General features: G+C 39.7%; 1 protein-coding gene across 7 annotated transcripts in view; it reads right to left on the bottom strand.

The window, feature by feature from the left end:
• Window positions 1-26,827, bottom strand: part of PARD3 (par-3 family cell polarity regulator) — an 823,338-nt gene that overhangs the window by 177,215 nt on the left and 619,296 nt on the right. For all 7 annotated transcript variants that reach the window (XM_081109711.1, XM_081109709.1, XM_081109710.1 and 4 more), the window contains one exon: window positions 12,932-13,174. In XM_081109711.1, the coding sequence (XP_080965837.1) occupies window positions 12,932-13,174 (243 nt within the window). The remainder of the gene's footprint in view (window positions 1-12,931; window positions 13,175-26,827) is intronic.

The following is a 26,827-nucleotide window of genomic DNA, read 5'->3' on the forward strand; positions in this document are numbered from 1 at the left end:
ATTTTTAGCTGGGCACATTGCCAGCCTGAACAAAATTAGGATTCTATTAAGTAAGGAAGAAAAGAGAAGAGGTATAAGATAGGCAACTAGAAGTGTCTTCCACAGTGGAGGAGAAAGAGGGGAAAAGAGAGAGTACCGTATCAGACTGCTTCTCACCAGCTGAAGACACAAAAACGAAATAGAAAATGCACTCTTGCCAAAGAAATACAGAATTATGAATTATTTACAATAGCTAAATCTTTGAGATCTCTGGTTATGAGCAAGATAAAAGATAAGTACACCAACAATTCTGTGAGTTTCAGCCTTGTTATTCATATACAACAGAAGGGCAGGGTCAGCTTCTCTTGGAAAAATCAAAATGTTATCAAGGGCATGAAAAATACAAAATACTGGCAACAGTGACATTGTGACCAAAGCATACAGTCAGATAATAGCTCATGAGTCAATCAGATTAAACAGGCATGAAAATATTTCTAGACATCGTATGAAGCTTTCCTATAAAAAGTATTTTATAAATAACACATGAAATCAAGAGAGTGTCCTATTTCAACATTAAATTCATAGTATTTAATACATTATCCCTGGCTATTTCCATGTGGGGCTACCAGGTCCACATTTCTGACTATAAGATTAATCAAATTGATTAAGCAATGAAATTCAGAATACTGCTTTCTCACCGAACAAGGAAAATCTCAGAACAAATTCAGGCTATGCTTCAGATTGTCAACTGACTGCCTAGACTCCCATAAAATAAAAAAATCTGAATTATAAAGTTCATCAGACACCAATTGCAAATTTGGGTGAAATTTAGTTAATTGATAGGAATTTCTTTGTCATGTATATTCTTCATATAAGCTATACTCTCTGAGGACCTTTCAGTTTTATTTTCCATTTAAATAATTATTTTTTAAAGAGTTAACAGAAGCATATTCTAGGTCATCTTATTGGTATGTTATTTCACTGTCTCCATTTGAGTTTACAAATATGAGGCATCAAGAAATGTTACTTTCACTGTCTATTCACTTCTACATCTTTTAATGAAAATAGAAGCAAGTTGGACTTGCTGCATAAACGATGCATTGATGAAGCATACACAGGTCGAAGATCACCACATACAGACCTGCAAAGGAACTGCAAGACCGGACTAAGAAAAGTAGAGGCAGCCCCTGGCTTGTAGATTCAGGCAAATAATCTCAAAGGAACCTGCCACACAGCAGCCACCATATTTACGATTTGTGAAAGAGTTTAGATTAAAAACACGCACATTATTGACCATATTAAATTAATGTCGCTCATTTGGATGTAATGGTTTTGCTGTTATGTTTATATTTAACTTGTAAAGATGTTTGGTTTTACAGTTGTACAATGGCTGTAAGCAGAATGAGTTTAGTCCTATTTTATTTTTATACATTTAAGTAACATTTTAATCAAAACAACTGAATTCTATACGGCAGTATCGAAAGACTTTCCTTTTAAGAGTCTCTACACTACTCAAGTCTAAGAAACACTTTTCTACAGTTTTCTCTCTGACAGAAAAAGACAACAGAGGTGATGCCATTATTTCTAAGTCAAATTTATATTAAATTCCCAGTTTGTGAAGAAGTACTTCACAGATGCACTAAGTCCCCACTTTTTGGATTAGAAATATAACCATTTAATGGCATCTTACTCTCTGCAAACAAACAAACAAACCTAAATGTACATTTCTCTGATCCTTTTTTTAAAAAATTATCTCTCCCTTGAGTTGTAAATGTCTTAGAAATGCTCTAGGATACAATTGCAGGAGGGAGAGGCAGGGTGGATGGAAGCTGAAAGTGTATAGAGGGAATGAATAGTGATGGAAAAAAATAAAATGAAAAAAAGTGTGTATTTTTTAAAAATAAAAGAAATGCTCTAGACCAAATACCTTTTGGGTGGACAAATGCATAGAAGTGTACAATCCCAACCACTCGCCTGCCTGCCTGATTGCCCCTAACTGCTTCTGCCTGCCAGCCTGATCACCCCTAACCACTCCCCTGCCAGCATGACTGATGCCTAACTGCTCCCCTGCTGGCCCAATCACCCCTAACTGCCCTCCCCTGCTGGCCCGGTTGCTCCTAACTGCCCTCCCCTGAAGGCCTGGTTGCCCCCAATGGCACTCCCCTGCAGGCCTGGTCCCGCAACTACCCTCCGCTGAAGGCCTGGTTGCCCCCAACTTCCCTCCCCTGCCAGCCATCTTCTGGCTGTGGGTGCCACCATCTTTGAGGATGTGGCAGTCAATTAGCATATTTCCTCTTTATTGGCTGTGGGCGCTGCCATCTTTGTGACAGTGAGGGTCAATTAGCATAATCCCTCTTTATTAGATAGGATGAATGAGTTAGCAATGAGATCAAGAAATAAATAAAAAACTTCCTGGAAACAAATGAAAATGAACACAGAACAACCCAAAATCTCTGGGACACAGCAAAAGCAGTCCTGAGAGGGAAGTTATTAGCACTACAGGCATTCCTCAAAAAACAAGAAAAATCAGCAATAAACTATTTAATCCTACAAATTAAAGAACTAGAAAGAGAACAACAACAACAAAAAGCCCAGAGTAAGTAGAAGGAAGGAGTTTTACCAAACATTCAAAGAAGAACTAACACCTATACTCCTCAAACTATTTCAGAAAATCCAAGAGGCAGGACACTTCCAAACTCTTTTTATGAGGCCAGCATTAGCCTCATTCCAAAACCAGATAAAGACACTAAAAAGAAAGAGAATTATAGGCCAATATCTCTGGTAAACATACATGCCAAAATCCTCAACAGAATTTAGCAAATCATATCCAGCAATACATTAAAAAGATCATACACCATGATCAAGTGGGATTTATTCCAGGGATGCAAGGCTAGTACAATATTTGCAAATTAATAAATGTGACACATAACAAACAAATTGAAAGACAAAAATCACATGATCATATCAATAGATGCAGAGAAAAATTTCAACAAAATCCAACACCCATTTTCGATAAAAACTCTCAGCAAAGTGGGAATAGAGGGAGCATATATCAACATGACGAAGGACATAAATGACATACAGCCAACATTATACTCAATGGGCAAAAACTAAAACCATTTCCCCTATATCCCCTAAGAACAGAAACAAGACAGGATGCCCACTTTCACCACTCCTGTTCAACATAGTACTGGAAGTGCTAGCCATAGCGATCAGACAAGAAGAAAAAATAAAAGACATCCAAATTGGAAAAGAAGAAGTAAAAGTGACATGATATTGTACATCGAAAACCCTAAAGACTCCATCAAAAAACTACCAGATGTTATAAATGAATTTGGCAATGTAGCAGGATACAAAATTAACATCCAGAAATCTACGCCTTTTTTATACACCAACTAGAGGCCTGGTGCACAAATTCATGCACTAGTGAGGTCCCTCAGCCTGGCCTGCAGGATTGGGTTGAAACTGGCTCTCTGACATCCCTGAGGGGTCCTGGATTGTGAGAGGGAGCAGGCCATGCCGAGGGACTACACCAGTGCACAATTGGGGCCAGGAAGGGATGCAAGAGATTGGCCAGCTGGGGAGGGATCACTGGAGGGCTCCAGGGCATATCCGGCCCATCTTGTCAGTCCTGATCGGCCAGATTCTAGCAGTAAGCTAACCTACCAGTTGGAGTGTCTTCCCCATGGTAGTCAGTGCACATCATAGTGACTGGTTGACTGTCTGCCCCCTGGTGGTCAGTGCATGTCATAGCAAGCAGTTGAGCAGCCTTAGCATATCATTAGCATATTATGCTTTGATTGGTTGAATGGATGACTAGATGACTGGACACTTAGTATATGAGGCTTTTAGTATATAGGACTAGAGGCCCATTGCACAAAGAGATTCGTGCAATAGGACTTCCCTTCCCTTGGCTGCCAGCACCGGTTTTCCTCCGGCACCCGGGACCCAGGCCTTCACTCCAGCCAGAGCCTTCAGTCTTCGTGGCTCCAGACGGAGCCTTCAGTCTCCACTCCGCTGCTTCGCCCCTATGTATGCAAATTAACCGCCACCTTTGTTGGGTTAATTTGCACACTCACCTGATTGGCTGGTGAGTGTAGTGGAAGAATGGTTAATTTACATGTTTGTCTATTATTAGGTAAGATATTGAACTCACAGAAAAAGAAAGTAAAAAAACAATCCTGTTTACCATTGCACCAAAAAAATTAAGATACCTGGAATAAACTTATCTAAGGAGGTAAAAGACCTGTACTAAGAAAACTACATGATGTTGAAAAAATAGATAGATGAAGACATAAACAAATGAGAGAATATAGCGTGTTCATGGATTGATAGAATCTACATCATTAAAATGTCCATATTACCCAAAGGAATCTATAGATTCAATGCAATCCCCATTAAAATACCAACAGAGTATTTCACAGACCTAGAACAAACTCTCCAAAAATTCATCTGGAATTTCAAAAAACCCAAATAGCTGCAGCAGTCCTGAGAAAAAAAGAATAAAGTTGGAGGAATCACAATACCAGATATCAAGCTATATTAAAAAGCCACTGTTTTCAAAACTGCCTGGTACTGGCACAAGGAAATACATATAGACCAATGAAACAGAAGAGACAACTTAGAAGTCGACCCAAGCCATTATACTCAATTAATATTTGACAAAGGAGGCAAGAGCATACAATGGAGTCAAGATAGTCACTTCAATAAATGGTATCAGGAAAATTGGACAGATACATGCAAAAAAATGAAACTAGACCACCAACTTACAACATACACAAAAATAAACTCAAAATGAATAAAGGACTGAAACGTAAGACAGGAAAGCATAAATATCTTAGAAGAAGCCATAGGGAGCAAAGTAGCAGACATATGTCATAGCAATATCTTTACTGATACAGCTCCTAGGATAATGGAAACTAAGGAGAAAATAAACAAATGGGACTACATAAAAAAAAAATCTTCTGCACAGCAAAAGAAACCATCAACAAAATAACAGGAAAGCCCACTGCAAGGGAGAACACATTTGCCAATGTCACTCCCGATAAGGGTTTAATCTCCAAAATTTACAGGGAACTTATACAACCTAACAAAAGGAAGAAAAACAATCCAATCAGAAAATGGGCAAAGGACCTAAATAGAATCTTTTCGAAAGAGGACATACAGAAGGCCAAGAGACATATGAAAACATGCTCAAAGTCACTAATCATCTGAGAGATGCAAATCAAAACAACAATGAGGTACCATCTCACACCTGTCAGACTGGCTATCATCAACAAATCAACAAACAAGTGCTGGCCAGGATGCAGAGAATAAGGAACCCTTGTGCACTGCTGGTGGGAATGCAGACTGGTGCAGCCACTGTGGAAAACAGTATAGTGTTTCCTCAAAAAATTAAAAATGGAACTTCCATTTGACCCAGTAATCCCACTTCTAGGACTATATCCCAAGAAACCAGAAACACCAATCAGAAAGGATATATGCACCCCTATGTTCATAGCAGCACAATTTACAATAGCTAAGATTTGCAAACAGCCTAAGTGCCCATCAGCATATGAGTGGATTAGAAAACTGTGGTACATCTACACAATGGAATATTACACTGCTGTAAATAAGAAAGAACTCTTACCATTTTCAACTGCATGGATAGACATGGAAAGTATTGTGCTAAGCGAAATTAGCCAGTTGGAGAAAGATATATATCACATGATGTCACTCACTTGTGGAATATAATGAATAACATAAACTGATGAACAAAAATGGAGTCACAGGAAAAAAAATATTTTAGAATATAATACAAGTAATCCTGTATTTGTAGATTTTTAATATTTCCTACAACTTTTGTAATATTATACTATGTTAGTACAGTTTGGTAACATTATTATATTTAAATTATTTTTCTTGAAATATTAATGTTTATTATATATAATACTAGAGGCCTGGTGCACAAAAATTTGTGAACTCAGGGGGAAGAGGGGGGTCCCTCAGCCTGGCCTGTGCCCTCTCGCAGTCTGGGACCCCTCGGGAGATAACGCCCTGCTGGCTTAGGCCTGCTCCCGGGTGGCAGAGGGCAGGCCCAATCCCTAGGTGCAGCCCCTGTTTGGGCTCAGAGCAGGGCCGATTGGGGAGTTGTCGTGCCACCCACTGTCATGCACAGAGCAGGGCAGATTGGGAGGTTGCGATGCCACCCTCAGTCACGCTCAGGGTAGGGCCAATTGGGGGGTTGGGGCACCGCCCTCTGTCACACTCAAGGCAGGGTCGATGGGGAGGTTGCGGCGCCACTCCCTGTCACGCATAGAGCAGGGCCAATCGGGGGTTGGGGTGCTGCCCCCTGTCACATACAGAGCAGGGCCCATCAGGGGGGTTGGGGCTCCTTACCCTGTCTTGCACAGAGCAGGGTCGATCAGGGGGTTGGGGAGCTCCCCCCATCACGCACAGAGCAGGGTCCATCAGGGGGTTGGGGAGTTCCCCCCTGTCATGCACAGAGCAAGGCCCATCAGGGGGTTGAGGAGCTCCTCCCTGTCACTCACAGAGTAGAGCCGATAGGGGAGTTGGGGCACCGCCCCCTGTCACACACAGAGCAGGGTGGATCAGGGGGTTGGGGCGCTGCCACTCTCACACTCAGGGCAGGGCCGATGGGGAGGTTATGGCTCTACCCTGTCACACACAGAGCAGGGTCTGTGGGCAGGGTGGCGGATTGGGGCACCGCACCCTGTTACACACAGAGCAGGGCCGATCAGGGGGTTGGGGCGCTGCACCCTGTCACACACAGAGCCGCAGGGCGATCAAGGGGTTGGGGAGCTCCCCCCTATCAGGCACAGAGCAGGGCTGATCAGGAGGTTGGGGCGCCTTCCCCTGTCACGAACAGAGCAGGGCAGATAGGGAGGTTGTGGCCCTGACCCTGTCACACACAGAGCCACAGGGCGATCAGGGGGTTTGGGCACGGCCCCCTGTCACACTGATCCTGGTCCCGGGAGGCCTCTCGGCTCCGCTGATCCCGGTGCTGGGAGGCATATTACCCTTTTACTATATAGGATAGAGGGCTGGTGCACGGGTGGGGCTGGCTGGTTTGCCCTGAAGGGTGTCCTGGATCAGAGTGGGGGTCCCCACTGGGGTGCCTGGCCAGCCTGGGTGAGGGGATGATGGCTGTTTGCAGCTGGTCACATACCCTTCAGGGTGGGGGTCCCCACTGGGGTGCCTGGCCAGTCTGGGTGAGGGGCTGAGGGCTGAAGCTCCCAACTGCTCCTTTTTTTCTTTTTCTTTTTTATTCTGGGCCAGCTTTAGCTCTGGCTCCAGCTCTGAGGCCTCTGCTGCTGCTGAAAGCAGGTATCTGGTTTGTTTGGGTTCTATAATCAAAACAATGTATAACTCCAGCTCTGAGATCCCGGCTGGCTGAAAGCAGGTTTCTGGGGTTTTGTTTAGCTTCTATATTTGTTACAATGTTTCAAACTGCAGGCTCAGAGGCCGGCAAGGCAGGCGGGGAACGTTGGTTTCCTCCATCACTGAAGCAAGCAATCCTCATGTCAGTTTTAAGCTGCCTGGCTGCCGGCCACCATCTTGGCTGGCAGTTAATTTGCATATTGCCCTGATTAGCCAATGGGAAGGGTAGCGGTCGTACGCTAATTACCATGTTTCTCTTTTATTAGATAGGATTATTATATTTAAAATTGGTGGTTTTTTTTGGAAAAAATAGCTGGCAGTAAATAAATAAAACAGACTCCTTGCAAAATGCAACAGCTAAATAACACATAGATGCTATAGATGACATAACTGCAGTACATGTGTCATCTTACACGGGTATTGTAGACCAACTGTACCAGTGTGAGACATGGAAACTTATTAGAAATGCAAATTGTAGGCTCCACTCCAGACCCACTGTATCAAAATGTGGGGGAGGGTTAATCAATCTGTGTTCAGGTGATTCTGATGCACGCTAAAGCTTCAGAAACACTAATTTTAAACTTGTTCCAAGTCCAGCTTCCATATAGATCAATGATGATATAAAACCATTATAAGCAAAAGCAGTAACAAGAGGGAAATTTATTACAGGCAATCTCAAGAAACAAGAGAATTCCAAGTAAATAACTTAACATTACATCTTAAAGAACTAGAAAAAGAAGACATCCCAAGTCAGCAGAAGAAAGGAAATAATAAAAATTACAGCAGAATTGAATGAAATAGAGAACAAAAAGACTATACAAAATATTAATAAAACAAAGATCTGGTTCTTTGAAAAAGATTATTAAAATTGACAAACCCCGGCTAGACTAAGAAAAAAATGTGTAAAGTCCCATATAAACAAAATCAGAAATGAGAGAGAAGTCACTACAGACATACAAAGGGTCATACTAAAATATTATGAAAGACTATATGTCACCAAATTCAATAACCTAGAAGAAATTGGTAACTTTTAGAAATATATAACCTTCCTAGACTAAATCATGAAAAATTGGAAAATCTAAATAGACTGATCAGCAGTGAGGAAACTGAAACAACCATCAAAAACTTCCCAAAAAATAAAAGTTCAGGAACAGATGGCTTCACCAGTGAATTCTACCAAATGTTCAAAAAGATTTGAAACCTATCTTTCTCAAACTCTTCCAAAAAATTGAACAAGAGGCAATGCTTTCTAACACATTTTATGTGGCCAATGTAACCCTGATACCAAAACCTAGCAAGGATAACATAAAAAAATGAAAACTACAGACCAATATCTCTGATGAGTACAGATGAAAGAAATCCTAAACAAAATACTAGCAAATCAAATACAACAGTACATTCAAAAAATAATACATCATGATCAAGTGGGGTTCATTCCAGGGGCAAAAGAATGGTTCAACATATACAAATTAATTAATATAACATACCACATTAACAAAAGGAAAGATGAAAATAATATGATCTTATCAATAGATGAAGAAAAAGCATCTAATAAGATAAAACATCCATTTATGATTCAAACACTCAGCAAAATAGGAATAGAAGGAAAGTACCTCAACATAATAAAGGCCATAAACCCTCAGCTAATATTATATACAATGGTGAAAAACTGAAAGCTTTCCTCTTAGATCAGGAACAAGATAAGGATGTCCACTCTCACCACTCTTATTCAACATAGTTCTGGAAGTCCTAGCCAGAGCAATAAGGCAAGAGAAAAAAATAAAAGGCATGCAAATAGGGAAGGAAGAAGTAAAACTGTCACTTTTTGCAGATGATGTGATTCTGTATACAGAAAACTCCAAAACTTACCAATAAAACACAACTATTAGAAATAATAAACAAGTACAGTAAAGTTGCAAGTTACAGAATCAATGTACTGCCTTTCTATATAGTAACAACAAAATTTTAGAAAAAGAAGGGGGAAAAATTCATTTTGCAATTGCAACCAAAATAATAAAATACCTAGGAGTAAACTTAACAAAGAACATGAAAGACCCATATACTGAAAATTACAAAGCATTATTAAGAGATTGAAAAAGACACAACAAATGGAAAAATGTCCTGTGTTCATGGATTGGAATAATCAGCCCAGTTAAAATGGCCATATTACCCAAAGCAAAATACAGATTTAATGCAATCCCCATCAAAATCCCAATGTCATGTTTAAAAGAAATAAAAAGAGAAATAATCAGATTTGTTGGAACCATAAAAAAAACCCAAATAGCCAAAGAAATCCTGAGAAAAAAAGAATGAAGGTGGAAGTATCATACTACTTGACTTCAAATTATACTACAGAGCTACGATAATCAAAACAGCATGTTATTGGCAAAGAAACAGACACACAGAGCAATGGAACAGAATAGAACCAAATGTATATGGACAAATAATTTTCAACAAAGGAGCCAGAAATACACAAAGGAGTAAAGATAGTCTCTTCAATAAATGGTGCTGGGAAAACTGGAAAGCTACATGCAAATGAATGAAACTGAATTACAGTTTGTCCCCATGTTCAAAAATTAATTCAAAATGGATCAAAGACCTAACTATAAGACAGGAAACAATAAGTTACATAGAAGAAAATATAGGTACCAAACTTATGCACCAGGTAATAGAGAACATTTTATGAATTTGACCTCAAAGGCAAGGGAAGTAAAAGCAAAATTAAATGAATGGGACTATATCAAACTAAAAAGCTTCTGCACAGCAAAAGAAACTGAAAACAAAACAAAGAGGCAGCCAACCAGATGGGAGATGATATTTGCAAACAGAAACTCTAACAAAGGTTTAATTTCCAAAATATCTAAAGAACTCATAAAACTCAACACCAAACAAACAACCAAATCAAAAAGTGGGCAGAGGACCTGAAAATACACCTCTCCCAGGATGTGGAGAAAAAGGAACCCTTCTGCACTGCTGGTGGGAATGCAGACTGGTGCAGCCACTGTGGAGAACAGTATGGAGCTACCTCAAAAAACTAAAAATGGAACTCCCATTTTACCCAGTGATCCCACTACTAGGAATATATCCCAAGAAACCAGACATGCCAATCAGAAAGGATATATGCACCTCTATGTTCATAGCAGCACAATTCACCATAGCTAAGATTTGGAAACAGCCTAAGTGCCCATCAGCAGATGAGTGGATTAGAAAACTGTGGTACATCTACACAATGGAATACTATGCTGCGGTAAAAAAAAAAAGGAACCCTTGCCTTTTGCAACAGCATGGATGGAATTGGAGAGCATTATGCTAAGTGAAATAAGCCAGTCAGAGAAAGATAAATACTACATGATCTTACTCATTTGTGGATTATAGAGAACAACATAGACTGATGAAAAGAAACAGATCCAAAGACTGAGAAACAGTGATCAGGCTATCAATCCCCAGAAGGAAAGTAGGGGAGGGCGGGGGTAAGGGGAAGAAATCAACCGAAGGACTTGTATACATGTATATAAGCCAAACCAATGGACATGGACAACAGGGGGATGGGAGCATGAGTGTGTGGGGCGGGGGAGCGGGGAGGTTGGGGGCTAATGGGGGGGGATGAGGACACATTTGTAATACCTTAACTAATAATAATAAAAAAATAATAATAAAAATTAAAAAAAGTACACGCGCTAAAAAAAAAATACACCTCTCCCAAGAAGACACAAGGACAGCCAATCCTATCTAATAAGGATGGAATATGCAAATTGACCATCACTTCACAACAAAGATGGTGACGCCCACAGGCAATAAGGAGGGAATATGCAAATTGACGCAACAAAGATGGTGGCAGCTGGGTCGGGAAGCTTGCATTGTTGCTATGGTGACAATGCAGGCATTCCACCTTGCCCCAGCTACTCTGGGCCTCTGGGCAGCGCACGAAGGCAGAAGGTGGCTCCAGCCAGAGCAAAGGTGGTGCCCGCAGCCAGGGGAAGGAAGGCCTATTCTTGCATGAATTTTCGTGTGTTGGGCTTCTGGTAGATATATGAAAAGATGTTCAACCTCACTGGTAATTAGGAAAATGCAAATCAACACTGCAATGAGATACCACCTCGCACTTGTTAGAGTGGCCATTATCAACAAAATATGCAATAACTAGTGTTGGAGAGGTTGTGGAAAAAGGGGAACCCTCATTCACTGCTAGTGGGAATGTAGATTGGTGCAACCACTATGGAAAGCAGTCTTGCAATTCCTCAAAAAATTAAGAATAGAGCTACCATACAATCCAGTAATTCCTCTCCTGGGTATATACCCAAAAAACTCAAAAACATGAATGTGAAAAGATATACCCCTATGTTCATTGTAGCATTATTCACGGAGTTTAAGACATGGGAACAACCAAAGTGTCCCGTGACAGAGGACTGAACAAAGAAGATGTGGTACATATACGCAAGGGAATACTAGTCAGCCATAAGAAAAGATGAAATGGCGCCATTTACAACAACATGGATGGACCCTGAGAATATTATGCTAAGTGAAATCAGTCATGAAAAGCTAAGAATCACATGATTTCACTCATGTGGGATATAAAACTGAAACTCACGAAAACAAACAGCAGTGTGGTGGTTGCCAGAGTGAAGGGGATAGGAGGTCCCAATATATACGGATAGGAGAAGATTTGACTTTGGGTGGTGGGCACATAGAGCAATATACAGATCTTGTAACACAGAAACCCATACCTGAAATCTATATGATCATATTAACCAATGTCACCTCAATAAGTGTAATAAAAAAAGGAAAAATAAAATAAAACCATTATAAGATGTGATGGGATTAGCACATTATTTATGACAATAACATGCATATGCATAATGGAAAAGAAATTAAGATTATTTTCTTTGTGAACTAAACGTTATATGGTGTTTGAATATATAACTGAAGGGTGTTTAAATATATAAATGAAGGAATTTAAAAAGATCTGTGTTTAAACTATTTCAGATAAAATCTGAAATAAGTATATAGCCATTAACATGTAGTCAGCATTATACTACTTTGAGATACACTGATACATAAACAGACATGCATCTGTGGCTATTAACAAACAAGTTGAAAATTGGCTATACTGTACACCTCATTCACTAATTGTTTCATCATATAAAATCATGTCACCAAAAAAAGTGGCCCTTCTAAACAAATCATAATTAGAACAAGTCATGTCAGTCACCATCTATTTAATTACCACAACTAGAGGCTCTCCTAATAATAAAGGCAAATACAGCTTTAGTACAAGAGCCATCATTTCAAGTTTGCTTTTTATTTGAGTTATAAACTAAAGGTTAGTTCTCTGGTCTAAAACCATTTTAAGAACAAGATGAAATATGTTGGCATTATTAGAAAGCTATCAAAATCTCTGCTGCTCTTTCCACTAGGCTTCAATTTGTGTAAAAATACTTTCAGACACAACAGCTTTTTTAAGGTCATTAATAAAAGGCAGTCCTGATTTAGGAACTGATGAGCAATCTACTCCCTTGTCAAAACTGTATCAGATTGATTTGAAAGCAATATCCTGATTGCTCCTAGAACCTACCTGTCTACAAGTGAAGGTTTGGAATTCCGCGACTTCTTTACTTGGGCATACAAAGCATCCATCATATGTCCTTCTCTTGGGCTTTGGGGTCTGGCATTGAGAGCCATGGAACCCTCATAGGAAGAAATTCCCCCATACATCAACTCATCATCACAGCCAAGTGTCCGATGATAATCTTGAATTTCAGCATAGTCACGTTCCCGAGCTTGCCGTTCTCTAAATTCTCGAGTTTTGGCTTGAATCCTGTAAAATTAGAGCAAAGTTGAAATAAGAAAAGTTATGTCTTCTCTAAGAACTGCATATAGAAACATTCATCAAACTATGTTGTAAAATACATTTTATTTTATGAAGTATATGAAAATTTATGGTATAAACAGTGTTATATTCATTTCAGACTATCATGGATGTTCAAAAATAATGTTAGATAGCTTTTGTTAATGTGAGTACTGTATAGTCATGATGTGCACCTTAATTTAAATTGTCCCTTATTAAGAAGATTTAAAAATCCACAAAGAACAGAGAGTTTTAGGCATCTAATTAGGTTTTTCCTCATGAACTTCTGTAAGGCAAGAAGTGATTCTTCAAAAGTTACTGCCCCTGCCACAAACACAAACTATCCTATCTAACAAAGAGGGAATATGAAAATTGACTGTCACTCTGTCACAAAGATGGTGGTGCCCAAGGCCACAAGATGCTGTGGTGTCCAGGCCCCTCAGCCCTGCCAGAGTCCCCCAGTCCTTTCAGCCCCACCTGGGGGGGGGTGGCAGGCACACGGTGTGGGCATACCCAACCTCAGCCCCCCAGCCGCCCAGGACCAGCCTGAGGTGCAGGCAAGCCTTGGATGGAGGCTGCCCAGCTGCCCAGGATGGGTCCAAGGCACAGGCAAGCCTTGGATGGCAGTTGCCCAGCTTCCCAGGGCCGCCCGAGGCTCAGGTAACCAGGGCCGGCCAAGGCTTGCGCTGCCAGCAGTGGCAGCAGCAGAGGTGTGATTGGGGGCGTTGCCATCCCCTGATCGCTGGGTTGCCTCCCCCGCTAAGGGTTACTGGACTGTGAGAGGGCGCAGGCCAGGCGGGACCCCCCTCCAGTGCATGAATTTTCATGCACTGGGCCTCTAGTACACACACACACACACACACACACACACACACACACTAGGGGCACGGTGCACAATATTTGTGCATTGGGGTGGGGTCCCTCAGCCTGGCCTGTGCTCTCTCACAGTCCAGGACCCCTTGGGAGATGTCCGACTGTCGGGGAGCAGGCCTAAGCCAGCAGTCGGACATCCCCCGAGGGGTCCTCAGTGCTGCTATGGAGGTGGGAGAGGCTCCCGCCATGTTGCTGTGTTCACCAGCTGTGAGCTCCGCTTCTGGCTGAGCAATGCTCCCACAGGAGGAGCTCCTGAGTTGAGCATCTGTGCCCTGGTGGTCAGTGCATGTCATAGCAACTGGTTGTTCCACTGTTCGGTTGATTTGTATATTAGCCTTTTATTATATAGGAGATATATACATATATATATATATGTATGTATATATATATATACATATATATATATGGACATATATATATGCATACATTTATGTCTGAGCACAATAATGTATATGTCTTACTCATAAATATATCATGCACATTCAATATAGTGATAGGAGCTTAAACATGAATCTACAACATGATTATTAGGAGCAAAAGATCAATAAAATTTGGCTGTGTTATAACTACGAAAGTGACCTTAAATGACTATTTCCATTTAGAATGAATTAAAATATTTCCTAAGATTTTATTAAGCTACTTGGTATAAAGTTCTCTTCAACTAAGGAGATATTGATATAAGTTATTCTAAGTCAATCTTACTTAGCTAAAAATAGAATTTTGATAATTTTTCATTATTTTTGCTGCAAAAATATTTGATAATGTTTAATGGGGAAAACACAAATGTAAAACTATATTTTAAAATGATCTCATTTAATAAAACAATATTTTAGACTGAGTTTAATGTTTTATTGCAAAATTATTTACTTCTTTCATATCTGAAATAAACCACTGCTTGCATAAATGACACATAAATATATACTCAAAATAATACAGAAAAGATATAAACATGAGATAAAGACAGTACATAAAAGAAAAAAGGAAATCACAGGAGAGAACCCTGATACCTGAGGTCTGAAAATGGAGACTGCATAGAGACTGGTAGGAGGGGCAGGGGTGCAAAAGGGCTGGCCAGGTGCCCACAGACAGCAAGTGAAATCCCAGAGAGATCTCAGCTGTGTGTGTGTGGGCGGGGGGGTGGGGGGGTGCCACTGAGAACTCTGGGATTTAATCCCCAAGCTGGGCTCCCCAGCAGAGCACCAAATCTGAGGAGGGTACCCACATAACATCTAGCTGCAAAAAGCAGCAGAATGCTGTCTGCCAGGGAGTGGCAGCTGAAAGTTCAGGCACCCTCTTGAAGAGCCAACGCACAAAAATGCCCTGTGGAGCCACCCACCTTGTGCTCTGACAGAGGGAGGGTAAAGTGAACTGGAGCTGTGACAGCAGAACCCAGAACTGGGGAATCCAGGAATAGAGCTCAGAAGGCAGACACACCAAGTTTCCTGGGCTAAGTCATTCCCTCATGCAGCGGAGGACATCTTTCCCACATCGACATTTGCCTTGTTGGGGGAAGACAGTTGACAAACCCTACTGGAAAACACCTTGCCCTGAGGCTACTTAAGAGATTAAAAATAACAATTATCCTCCAGTCAGAAGCAACTGTGTCACTCTGTTGAAAAAACTCTAGGATGATTGCCTAAGGGAACTCAAGTCAGGATCCTATTTGTCTGTAAACAGAGGCAAGCTGTTTACAGGCAAGCTTGGAGGTTTTGAGTCTTTGCCTGATCCAATTAGTCAGCAATAGTCTTTAACACTGTCCTGCACTAGAGATTGAGAGGTGTAGAGGATGTACCTAAAACAGTGACGGCGAACCTATGACACGCATGTAAGAGGTGACACACGAAATCATTTTTTTGGTTGATTTTTCTTTGTTAAATGGCATTTAAATACATAAAATAAATATAAAAAATATAAGTCTTTGTTTTACTATGGTTGCAAATATCAAAAAATTTCTATATGTGACACGGCACCAGAGTTAAGTTAGGGTTTTTCAAAATGCTGACACGCCGAGCTCAAAAGGTTCGCCATCACTGACCTAAAACATAGTCACAAACCCAAAAAGACAACCAAAATAAGGAGACAAAGAAATGACCCCCAAGTGAAAGAACTAGAGACCTCTCCAGAAGAAGAGATAAATGAAGCAGAAATAAGAAATTTATCTGAAACAGAGTTCAGAGTAATGATAGTAAAAATGCTCAACAGTATGAAAAAAGATATAGTAACTATGAAAAAGAACAGTCTGAGATAAAAAAAAATGACATAACACAAATAAAGAATACATTGGAAGGAATACACAGCAAATTAGGGGAAACTGAGCACAGACTCAGTGTGTTAGAACACAGAGTTGAAAATATCACTCAATCAGAGAACCAAAAAGAAGAAATAATTTAAAAAAACAGGAGGACAGCTGAAGGGAGCTGTGGAACAACATGAAACATAACAATATTAGAATAGCAGTGGGTCAGAAGAGGTAGAAAGGGAGAAAGGAATAAAGAACATGTTTGAAGAAATAATGGCAGAAAGCTTCCCTACCCTGGTAAAGAAAAAAGTCACACAAGTTCAGGAGGCACAGAGAACCCCAAACAGACCCATGCCCAGACACATCATAATTAAGATGCCAAAAATTAAAGACAAAGAGAGAATCGTAAAGGCAGCAAGAGAAAAGAAAACTGTTACCTACAAAGGAGTTCCCATAAGGCTGACACCTGATTTCTCATCAAAAATTCTACAGGCCAGAAGGAAATGGCATGAAGTACTCAAGGTAATGAAAAGCAAGGATCTGAAACCAAGATCACTATATCCAGCAAGGCTATCATTCAAAATAGACAGTCAAATAAAGAGCTTCCCAGACAAAAAAAAAAAAAGAAAAAAGAAAAGAAAAGGCTAAAGGAGTTCATCACCACCAAGCATCATCACAAGAAATGCTAAAGGGATTGCTGTAAGGGGTTGCTGAGAAGAAGAAACAGAGAGCAAAACCTAGCCATACAGAATTAAAATGGCAATAAATAAGTACCTCTTAATAGTAACCCTAAATGTAAATGGATTAAATGCTCCAATCAAAAGGCATAGAGTAGCTGAATGGACACAAAAACATGACCCAACTATATGCTGTCTACAAGAGACCCACCTCAAAACAAAAAAAAATACCCACAGGATGAAAGTGAAGGATGGGAAAAATATTTTCCATGCAAATTGAAAAGGTAAAAAAAAAAAAAAAAAAAAAAAAAAAGCTGGAGTAGCAATCCTTATCTGACAAAATAGACTTTAAAATGAAGGCCAACACAAGTGACAACAAAGGTCACTACATAATACTGAAGGGATTGGTACAACAAGAGGATATACCCTGGGTAAACATATATGCACCCAATATAGGAGCACCTAAATATATAAAACACTTCTAGAGTGTTTTAATGGAGAGGTTGACAACAATACAGCCACAGTAGGGGATTTTCACACCCCATTGACTTCACTGGAAAGATCTTCCAGACAAAAACTTAGCAAGGAAACAGAGACTCTAAAGGACACACAGGATCAGATGGATCTAATAGACATTTATAGAATATTTCTCCCAACACAGCAGAATATACAATCTTCTGAAGTGCACATGTATCATTCACAAAGATAGACCACATGTTAGGACACAAAACAAGTCTCTACAAGTTCAAGAAGATTGAAATCATCACAAGCATCTTCACAAATCACAGTAGAATGAAATTAGAAATCAACTACAATAAAAACACCCAACAACATACAAACACATGAAGGCTAAATAGCATGTTATTAAACAATGAATAGGTTAGCAACAAGATCAAGAAAGAAATAAAAAAAATTCCTGGAAACAAATGAAAATGAACACACAGCAACCCAAAATCTCTGGGACAAAACAAAAGCAGTCCTGAGAGGGAAGTTCATAGCACTACAGGCCTACCTCAAAAAACAAGAAAAATCAGCAATAAACTATTTAACCCTACAACTTAAAGAACTAGAAAGAGAACAACAAGAAAAGCCCAGAGTCACGAGAAGGAAGGAAATAATAAAGATTAGAGCATAAATAAATAACATAGAAACTAAAAAAGAAAAAAAAAATCAATGAACCCATGAGCTGGTTCTTTGAAAGGATGAACAAAATTGAAGAACAGTTAGACAGACTCATCAAAAAACGAAGAAAGAGGACCCAAATAAATAAAATCAGAAATGAAAGTAGAGAAGCAATCATAGACACCACATAAATACAAAGGATTGTACGAAAATCCTATGAACAACTACATGCCAACAAGCTGGACAATGTGGATGAAATAGACAAATACCTAGAAAAATACAATCTCCCAAAACTGAATAAGGAAGAATCAAAAAACCTGAATAGGCCAATAACAACTGATGAAATAGAAGCAGTAATAAAAACAAACAAACACTCCCACAAAAAAAAGCCCAGGTCCGGACAGCTTCATAGGGAAGTTTTTCCAAACATTCAAAGAAGAACTAACACCTATACTCCTCAAGGTATTTCAGAAAATCCAAGAGGAAGGAACACTTTCAAACCCTTTTTATGAGGCCAGCATTATCCTAATTCCAAAACCAGATAAAGACACTAAAAAGAAAAAGAATTACAGGGCAATATCCCTGATGAACATAGATGCTAAAATCCTCAACAAAATATTAGCAAATCATAACCAGCAATTTATTAAAAAGATTGTACACCATGATCAAGTCGGATTTCTTCCAGGAATGCAAGGCTGGTACAATATTCATAAAACAATAAATGTGATACATCACATAAACAAATTGAAAGACAAAAGTCACATGATCATATCAATAGACTTAAAAAAAGCATTCAACAAAATCCAACACCCATTTTTGATAAAAACTATTAGCAAAGTGGGAATAGAGGGCGCATATCTCAACATAATAAAAGCCTTGTATGACAAACCTACAGCCAACATCATACTCAATGGGCAAAACCAGAAATCATTTCCCCTAAGAACAGGAACAAGACAGGGATGCCCACTATTACCACTCCTGTTCAACATAGTACTGGAAGTGCTAGCCATAGTGGTCAGACAAGAAGAAGAAATAAAAGGCATCCAAATTGGAACAGAAGAAGTAAAATTGTCATTATTCCCAGATGACGTAATATTGTGCATAGAAAACCCCAAATACTCCATCAAACCTACTAGACTTAATAAATGAATTCGGCAATGTAGCAGAATACAAAAGTAATACCCAGAAATCTACAGCTTTTTTTTATACACCAACCAGAGGCCAGGTGCACGAAATTTGTACACTCAGGGCGGGGGGTCCCTCAGCCCGGACTGTACCTTCATGCAGTCCAGGAGCATTCAGGGGATGTCCGATTGATTGCTATCAGTCAGACGTCCTTAGCGCTGTCGCAGAGGCGGGAGAGGCTCCCACCACTGCTGCTGTGCTAGCCAGCCATGAGCCTGGCTTCTGTCTGAGCGGCGCTCCCCCTGTGGAAGTACACTGACCATCAGGGGACAGCTCCTGCATTAAGCATCTGCCCCCTGGTGGTCAGTGTGTCATAGTGAACAGTCATTCTGCTGTTTGGTCAATTTGCATATTAGCCTTTTATTATATAGGATAATGTCTTATTATGGGCAAGGTCTCTAATACAATTTTTTTTAGGTAGTTAAAGTAAGGGGCAGAATTTTCACTTGAGCCTGAAGCTAAAATTCCCTTTAGCTCAAAAATCTACATACCACTGAGACACATCTTGGTGAGACTCATTCTGAACCCCCACAGTGTTCTATTATGTGTATAAGTATTGGGAACCATCTTATCTCTTTAGTGAAAGGAACCTTTTGTTATGTTACAATGACTAATTTTATCTCATGAGTTGTGTTTTGGCTTCAAGCCTGTATCCAGTATTCATGCAGCAACTTCAGCTCTTCTGTTCAATATTTACCTGGCATATCTTTTATCTTCTTTTCTCTAAATCTTTCTAAATTTTTATGTATTAGATAGGAATAGCCCATGGACACAGACAATAGTCTGGCAAAGGCCTGGAAGAGGCGGGTGCAGGGTGGAGGAGATCAATGGGGGAAAAAAAACTAAAACAAAGGGACATCTATAATACTTTCAACAATAAAGTGCCCATCAATGGATGAGTGAATTAAAAACCTGTGGTACATCTATACAATGGAATAGTACGCTACTATAAAAAAGAAGGAACTCTTACCATTTTCAACAGCATGGAATTACCTGGAGAAGATCGTGCTGAAATAAGCCAGTTGGAGGAAGATAAATATCACATGATCTCACTCATTTGTGGAATATAATGAACAAAATAAATTGATGAACAAAAATAGAGCCAGAAATAAAAAAATTAGAATATAATAGAAGTAATCCTGTTATTTGCAGATTTTTAATATTTCCTACAACTTTTGTGATATCATACTATGTTAGTACAGTTTTGGTAATATTATTATACTAAAATTCTTCTTTCTTGAAATATTAATGTTTATTTTATTTATTTATTTATTTATTTATTTTTAAATATATATATTTTATTGATTTTTTACAGAGAGGAAGGGAGAGAGATAGAGAGTTAGAAACATCGATCAGCTGCCTCCTGCACACCTCCTACTGGGGATGTGCCCGCAACCCAGGTACATGCCCTTGACTGGAATCGAACCTGGGACCCTTCAGTCCACAGGCCGATGCTCCATCCACTGAGCCAAACCGGTTTCGGCATATTAATGTCTATTACATGTAATATTATTATAATTAAGATAATTTTTCTTTAATAATTGGTGTTTATTGCATGTAACATTATTATATTTAAAATAGCTTTTCTTGAGATATTAAAAAAAAAAATAAAGAATAAAGCCCCAGCCGTTGTTGCTCAGTGGTGGAGCATTGACCTATGAAGCAGGAGGTCATGGTTTAATTCCCGGCCAGAGCACATGCCCAGGTTGGGGTAGATTACAGTGTGGGGTATGTGGGAGGCAGCCAAGCAATGATTCTCTCTCATCATTGATGTTTGATGTTTCTATCTCTCTTTCCCTCTCCTTTCCTCTCTGAAATCCATAAAAATATATTTAAAAAGAAAAGAAAACTACAGGATGATATTCCTCATGAATATGTTAAGGATGTAAAAATCCTTAACTAAATATGAGCAAATATAATTTAGTAATATATAAAAAGAATTATACAGCATGACCAAGTGATGCTTATGTAGGGATGTAGGGTTCAATATTCAAGAATCAATCAATATAATAGGATAAAGAAGAAAATCACATGCTTTATTAGTTGATGCAGAAAGAAGTATTTAATAAAATTCAACACTCATCATGACAGAAACTCTCAAAAAAATTAGAAATAGAAAAGGACTTCCTAATCTTGATAATAAGCATCTACAAAAAACCTTTGGTAATATCATACACATTAGAGAAAGATTGAATGTTTTCTCTTAAGATTAGAAAAAAGATAGGAATATCTGTCCATACCACTGTAATCCAGCAATAGCACTGGAAACTCTAGAAAACGCCATAAGCTAGAAAAGGAAATAAATGGCATACAGATTGGATAGGAAGAAATAAAACCATTTTATTTACAGATGCCACGATTATCTATACAGAAAATCCTCAGGAATCTATAAAAATTTCCTAGTACTAAAAAGCAAATTCAGTAAGATAACAGGATAGAACTTCAATGTACAAAAATCTACTGAATTTCTATAAGCTGACAGAAGCTGAAATGAAAAATACACTGCAATTTATAATCACTTATAATGAAACATATAGATACATAAATATAAAGGCTGATATATATATATGAATCTAACAAAACCTGTACAGGACTTGCATGCTGAAAACCACACAATACTGATGAAAGAATCAAACACCAAAAAAGGAGAGAGGCCCTAACTGGTTTGGCTCAGTGGGTAGAGCGTCAGCCTGCGGACTCAAGGGTCCCAGGTTCGATTCCAGTCAAGGGCATGTTCCTTGGTTGTGGGCACATCCCCAGTAGGAGGTGTGCAGGAGGCAGCTGATCGATGTTTCTCTCGCATCGATGTTTCTAACTCTCTATCTCTCTCCCTTCCTCTCTGTAAAAAATCAATAAAATATATTTTTAAAAAAGGAGAGACACATATTGTGATCAAGGATGACTCAACATAGTAAAGAAGTCAATTCTCCCCAAGTTGATATATAGGTTTAATGTAATTCCTATAACAACCCCAGCAAGATTCTTGTAACTATAGACAAGATGATTGTTAAATTTAAATGAAAAGGCAAAGAATAGAATAGCTAAACAACTGTGAAAAAGAACTGTGAAAATAAAGTGGGAGGAAACAAACTCATGATTGAAAGACTGTAATACATCTGTAGTAATCAAGACTGTGTGGAGGATAGACACATAGATCAATGAAACAGAATTAAGAACCCAGAAACAGCCAACAAGTACAAGCAACTGATTTCTCACAAGTGTGCCAAAGCAATGCATGTGATAAGATGACACAGAATTATATACACAGATGGTGCCTGGCTATGATATTGTATTATTGTCACGTAAGTTGAGGAAAACTGAATGAAGAGCACACAAGACCAATCTGTACCATCTTTGCAACGTCCTGTGAACCTAAATTATTACAAAATAAAACGTTTGTGTGTTTTTATTAAATGGTGAAAAATTGTCCCATAGCACTGCAAGCAAAATTTGCATTTTTCTACCTTTTTTCTTTTATCACCATCATGACAGGCTTGCTTTCTCAATTTTGGACCTACAGGGTCAAATTTCTCTAATTTCCCAGCTATAAAATAGAAGTACTTAAATTCATTTAGCTCAGAGTATCTCAGCAGGGGTCCAGTGACATTTGAGAAAGAGCAATTTGTTGTGTAGAACTCCTTGCACAACTGGTTTCAGCCACCTCCCATCCATCAGTGTACCCAGTGGTACACAGGTACCCAAAATTTCCCTGGGAGAACTTATTTCCTGAGTTGAGAACCAATGACTTTCTTAATAAGAGAATGTTGGGAAATTTCAATTTTTTATCAGGAGAGTCCTACATTCTAATAAATATAAGTCCCATAGAAACAATATTTGTAACAGAAATATCAATTCAAAATCTAATGTCAAATTAGCTAAATTTATAGATTTTTTTTATTATAGTCTACTTATTTAGGAGCATGATGACAGCCACGGATATTATATAAGCTGATTACCACTAAATACTATCTATCCATATGAAATGTTTATAAAAGTTAGATAATTTTATTCTTTGCACTATACTTTTTGACTTTGTATTCAGCCAGAAAAACTACAGAGAAAGAGAAATGATTTCTTCAACACAATGGGATATTAATTTGAAGCTCAATTATGATCACTTATCTGACAACCCACTTTACTACTATATTCGGTTATATCAGATAATCACCTAATATTATAGGTGTTAAGAGTAACTGGACATTCACATAAGTCTTGAAATTTGGGAACCTGAAGAAACATGAAGGACTATAATAGAAATAAAGCCAAAAGCTCTGAATTTGTAGAGAACACCCTGAAATCAAAGGGAGTAACTTAGATTGGTTTATAAATGAGTGAACTATATGGTGCTCACTTCATTAAAAGTGTGACAATCTAGTTTATGTTGGAAAGTGCAGTCCTGTTAACACATTGTTTGCGGGTAGTTTTTATCGCGCACTAACAGGTGGCGTGGGCCATTTTTGCTAATTTTTTGCGCAAATGGCAACGTTCAGTAAAATTACGATAACTTTAGTTTACGTACTTATATGTTACCCGCATTCTACCGCTAGTCTATAAAAAATGTATTAATACGTGTCCCGCGCTCTACTACCAGTCAACATAAAACGTATAAATATGTTTCCCGCATACAATGTGTTAAGAAAGGAAGCCATCAGAAAAAGAAAATATGGATATTCTCTTCTCAAGGGAAACATGAACTAAATAATCTACCCAAATTTACTGGCAAATCTACACTAATAAAAGACAAACATGCAAATTGACCATACCTTCGCTATGCCTTAAGCCACATCCACCAGCCAATCAAAGCGACTATATGCAAATTAACCAAACCAAGATGGCGGCCAGCAGCCACAGAACTGGAGCAAGCAGGAGGTTTGGTTGCCCCAGTAATGGAGGAAGCCAAGCTTTCCGGCCGGCTGCTGCCTCCTCTCAAGGCAACAAAGTTTCAATTATAGAAGGTAAATAAACCCCAGATACCTGCTTCCAGTTGCCATGGCCACGGAGCTGGAGCGAATTAAAAAAAAAGGAAAGGCTGGGAGGTTCGGTCGCCGGGGGGCTTGGTCAGTCTGAAAACAGCCATCAGCCCCTCACCCAGGCTGGCCAGGCACCCCATGGGGGCCCCCACCCTGAAGGGGGTGTGGGCAGCCTGAAAATGGCCCTCAGCCCCTCACCCAGGCTGGCCAGGCACCCCAGTGGGGACCCCCACCCTGACGGGGGTGTGACCAGCCTGCAAACAGCCATCAGCCCCTCACCCAGGCTGGCCAGGCACCCCAGTTGAAACCCCCATCCTGAAGGGGGTATGACCAGCCTGCAAACACCCATCAGCCCCTCACCCAGGCTGGCAAGTCACCCCAGTGGGACCGCCACCCTGATCCAGGACACCCTTCAGGACAAACCAATCAGCCCCCATCCGTGCACCAGGCCTCCATTCTATATAATAAAAGGGTAATATGCAAATTGACCCTAACAGCAGAATGATTGGGAATGACTGGTCACTGTGACATACACTGACCACCAGGGGGCAGACACTCAATGCAGGAGCTGCCCCCTGGTCGTCAGTGCGCTCCCACATGGGGGAGCTCTGCTCAGCCACAAGCCAGGCTGATGGCTGCCAGCACAGCAGTGGTGGTGGGCGTCTCTCCTGCCCCCTCAGCAGCACTAAGGATGTTTGCCTGCAGCTTAGGTCTGCTCCCTGCTGGCAAGTGGACATCCCCCAAGGGGTCCCAGACTGCAAGAGGGCATAGGCCGGGCTGAGGGAACGCCCCCCCATCCCCCAAGTGCACAAATTTTTGTGCACCGGGCCTCTAGTCTATATAATAAAAGCCCAGCAACCAAACAGCTGAATGACCAGAATGACCAGTCAACCTGTCGCTATGACGCACACTGATCACTAGGGGGCAGATGCTCAACACAGGAGCTGCCCCCTGGTAGTCAGTACGCTACTTGCAGAGCTGACCCTGAAGGTTGGGAGGTGGATTCGTGGCTGCCATGGGACTGAGGCGTACTCCACCGCCTCTCAGTGCTATTGTCCCTGGGCCCAGCCCCAACTGGATCTTCTGGAGCGGTGAGTGCTTCAGCTCCATGGAAGATGCTGGACCATGGAGCAGATGCTCAGAGGGTGGATCCATAGCAGCTCGGCAAACCGGGATGAATGGCGCTCCCACAGCAGGCCAATCTCCACAGGCCAAACCCCCCACCAGTGTATGAATCCCATGCACCGGGCCTCTAGTGTCATTATATTATTGACGAGTTCTGGATTTGAATGTTCCTTTGTGCCAAATCACTCAGAAACAAATGTTCATTGGTGGGTCAATTTCTACCAAGTCAATTGCTCAGAAGAAATGCTCAGCAGCATGAAATACTATTCATAAAGCTCTGTTCTTAATTGTTTTCTCTTACTCAAATTGACATAATATTACCAATTGCTACTAATCATCGAATCCAATAAACATTACAGTCACATCTATAGTAGATTCCAATAAACTCTGATTTTTTATAAGCTCCAATAACGAAAGAAATTATATTTTTATTGTTAACATTGTCATCACCAATGAATTTAGTTATAAATTTAGTTATAAAAGTTGTATGCACCCCTCCTTTACCCTGGTGGCTCATACTTGTAATGAAAACATTAAACTAAAACTATAGCATGCCTGCAGCCCACAAAGGTGAGAGAAGTGTTGCATAAGGCTACCAAATCTGATGGTTAGCCTGAATTACTGTACATTTTAAACTTCACTGTAGAAGGAAACACTAAGGAAGCTTGCTCTGCAAATGTCACTCAAAAGTAGATTTTAAAAACTAGGAATGTATTGTAGATTGGGGAATTTTAGTGACAATTAAGTCAAAGTAACAAAATACACAAATGGTTTTATTATATACTTTTATATTTGAATGTCTTGCTTATTATGATTTGATTTGAGAAAATAAACTTTGTAACCCAACCAGAGTTTTATTTACATGTTATATATTTCCCTTCTTTGTGGAGAAACTTACTTCAGGAAAGCAATAATTGGTTGAGGGAAGAAAATATTTTTGGGACCTAATAAAAAATAGTATAGTTCCTTAAGGAAACTTTTAAAAAAGATAGTGTCTTACGGTTGAGCCCACAATGGTTCCAGATGGTCAATAACATAAACAAACAGTCCCATCTTTTTTTGTGTGTGTGTGACCCTGAAGTCACAAATTATCTCTAAGATATGAGAGTCATTTCTTTTTCTGAAGTGTCAGGTTACTGTTTAGCATTCATCTTATTTATCTGAGGCCAAACCTCAACAATGACAGAAGAAACTGATTAGCCCAAAACTTAGCAAAGGAAATAAATATATATTGCTTTCAGAAACTCCTTCCTACTTATAAACAACAGAGCTATTCTGAGATTTAAATGATCACAGATAGCTATACTGACTAATGTTGCTGGGCAGCACCATCATGGACTATTTCCCGAGCCTTGAAAGGTAAAGAGAGAAAGAGAGAAAAGAAGGAAGGAAGGAAGGAAGGAAGGAAGGAAGGAAGGAAGGAAGGAAGGAA

This window comes from Myotis nattereri, assembly GCF_964212035.1.
Source record: "Myotis nattereri genome assembly, chromosome: 1".
Classification (NCBI taxonomy): Eukaryota; Metazoa; Chordata; class Mammalia; order Chiroptera; family Vespertilionidae; genus Myotis; species Myotis nattereri.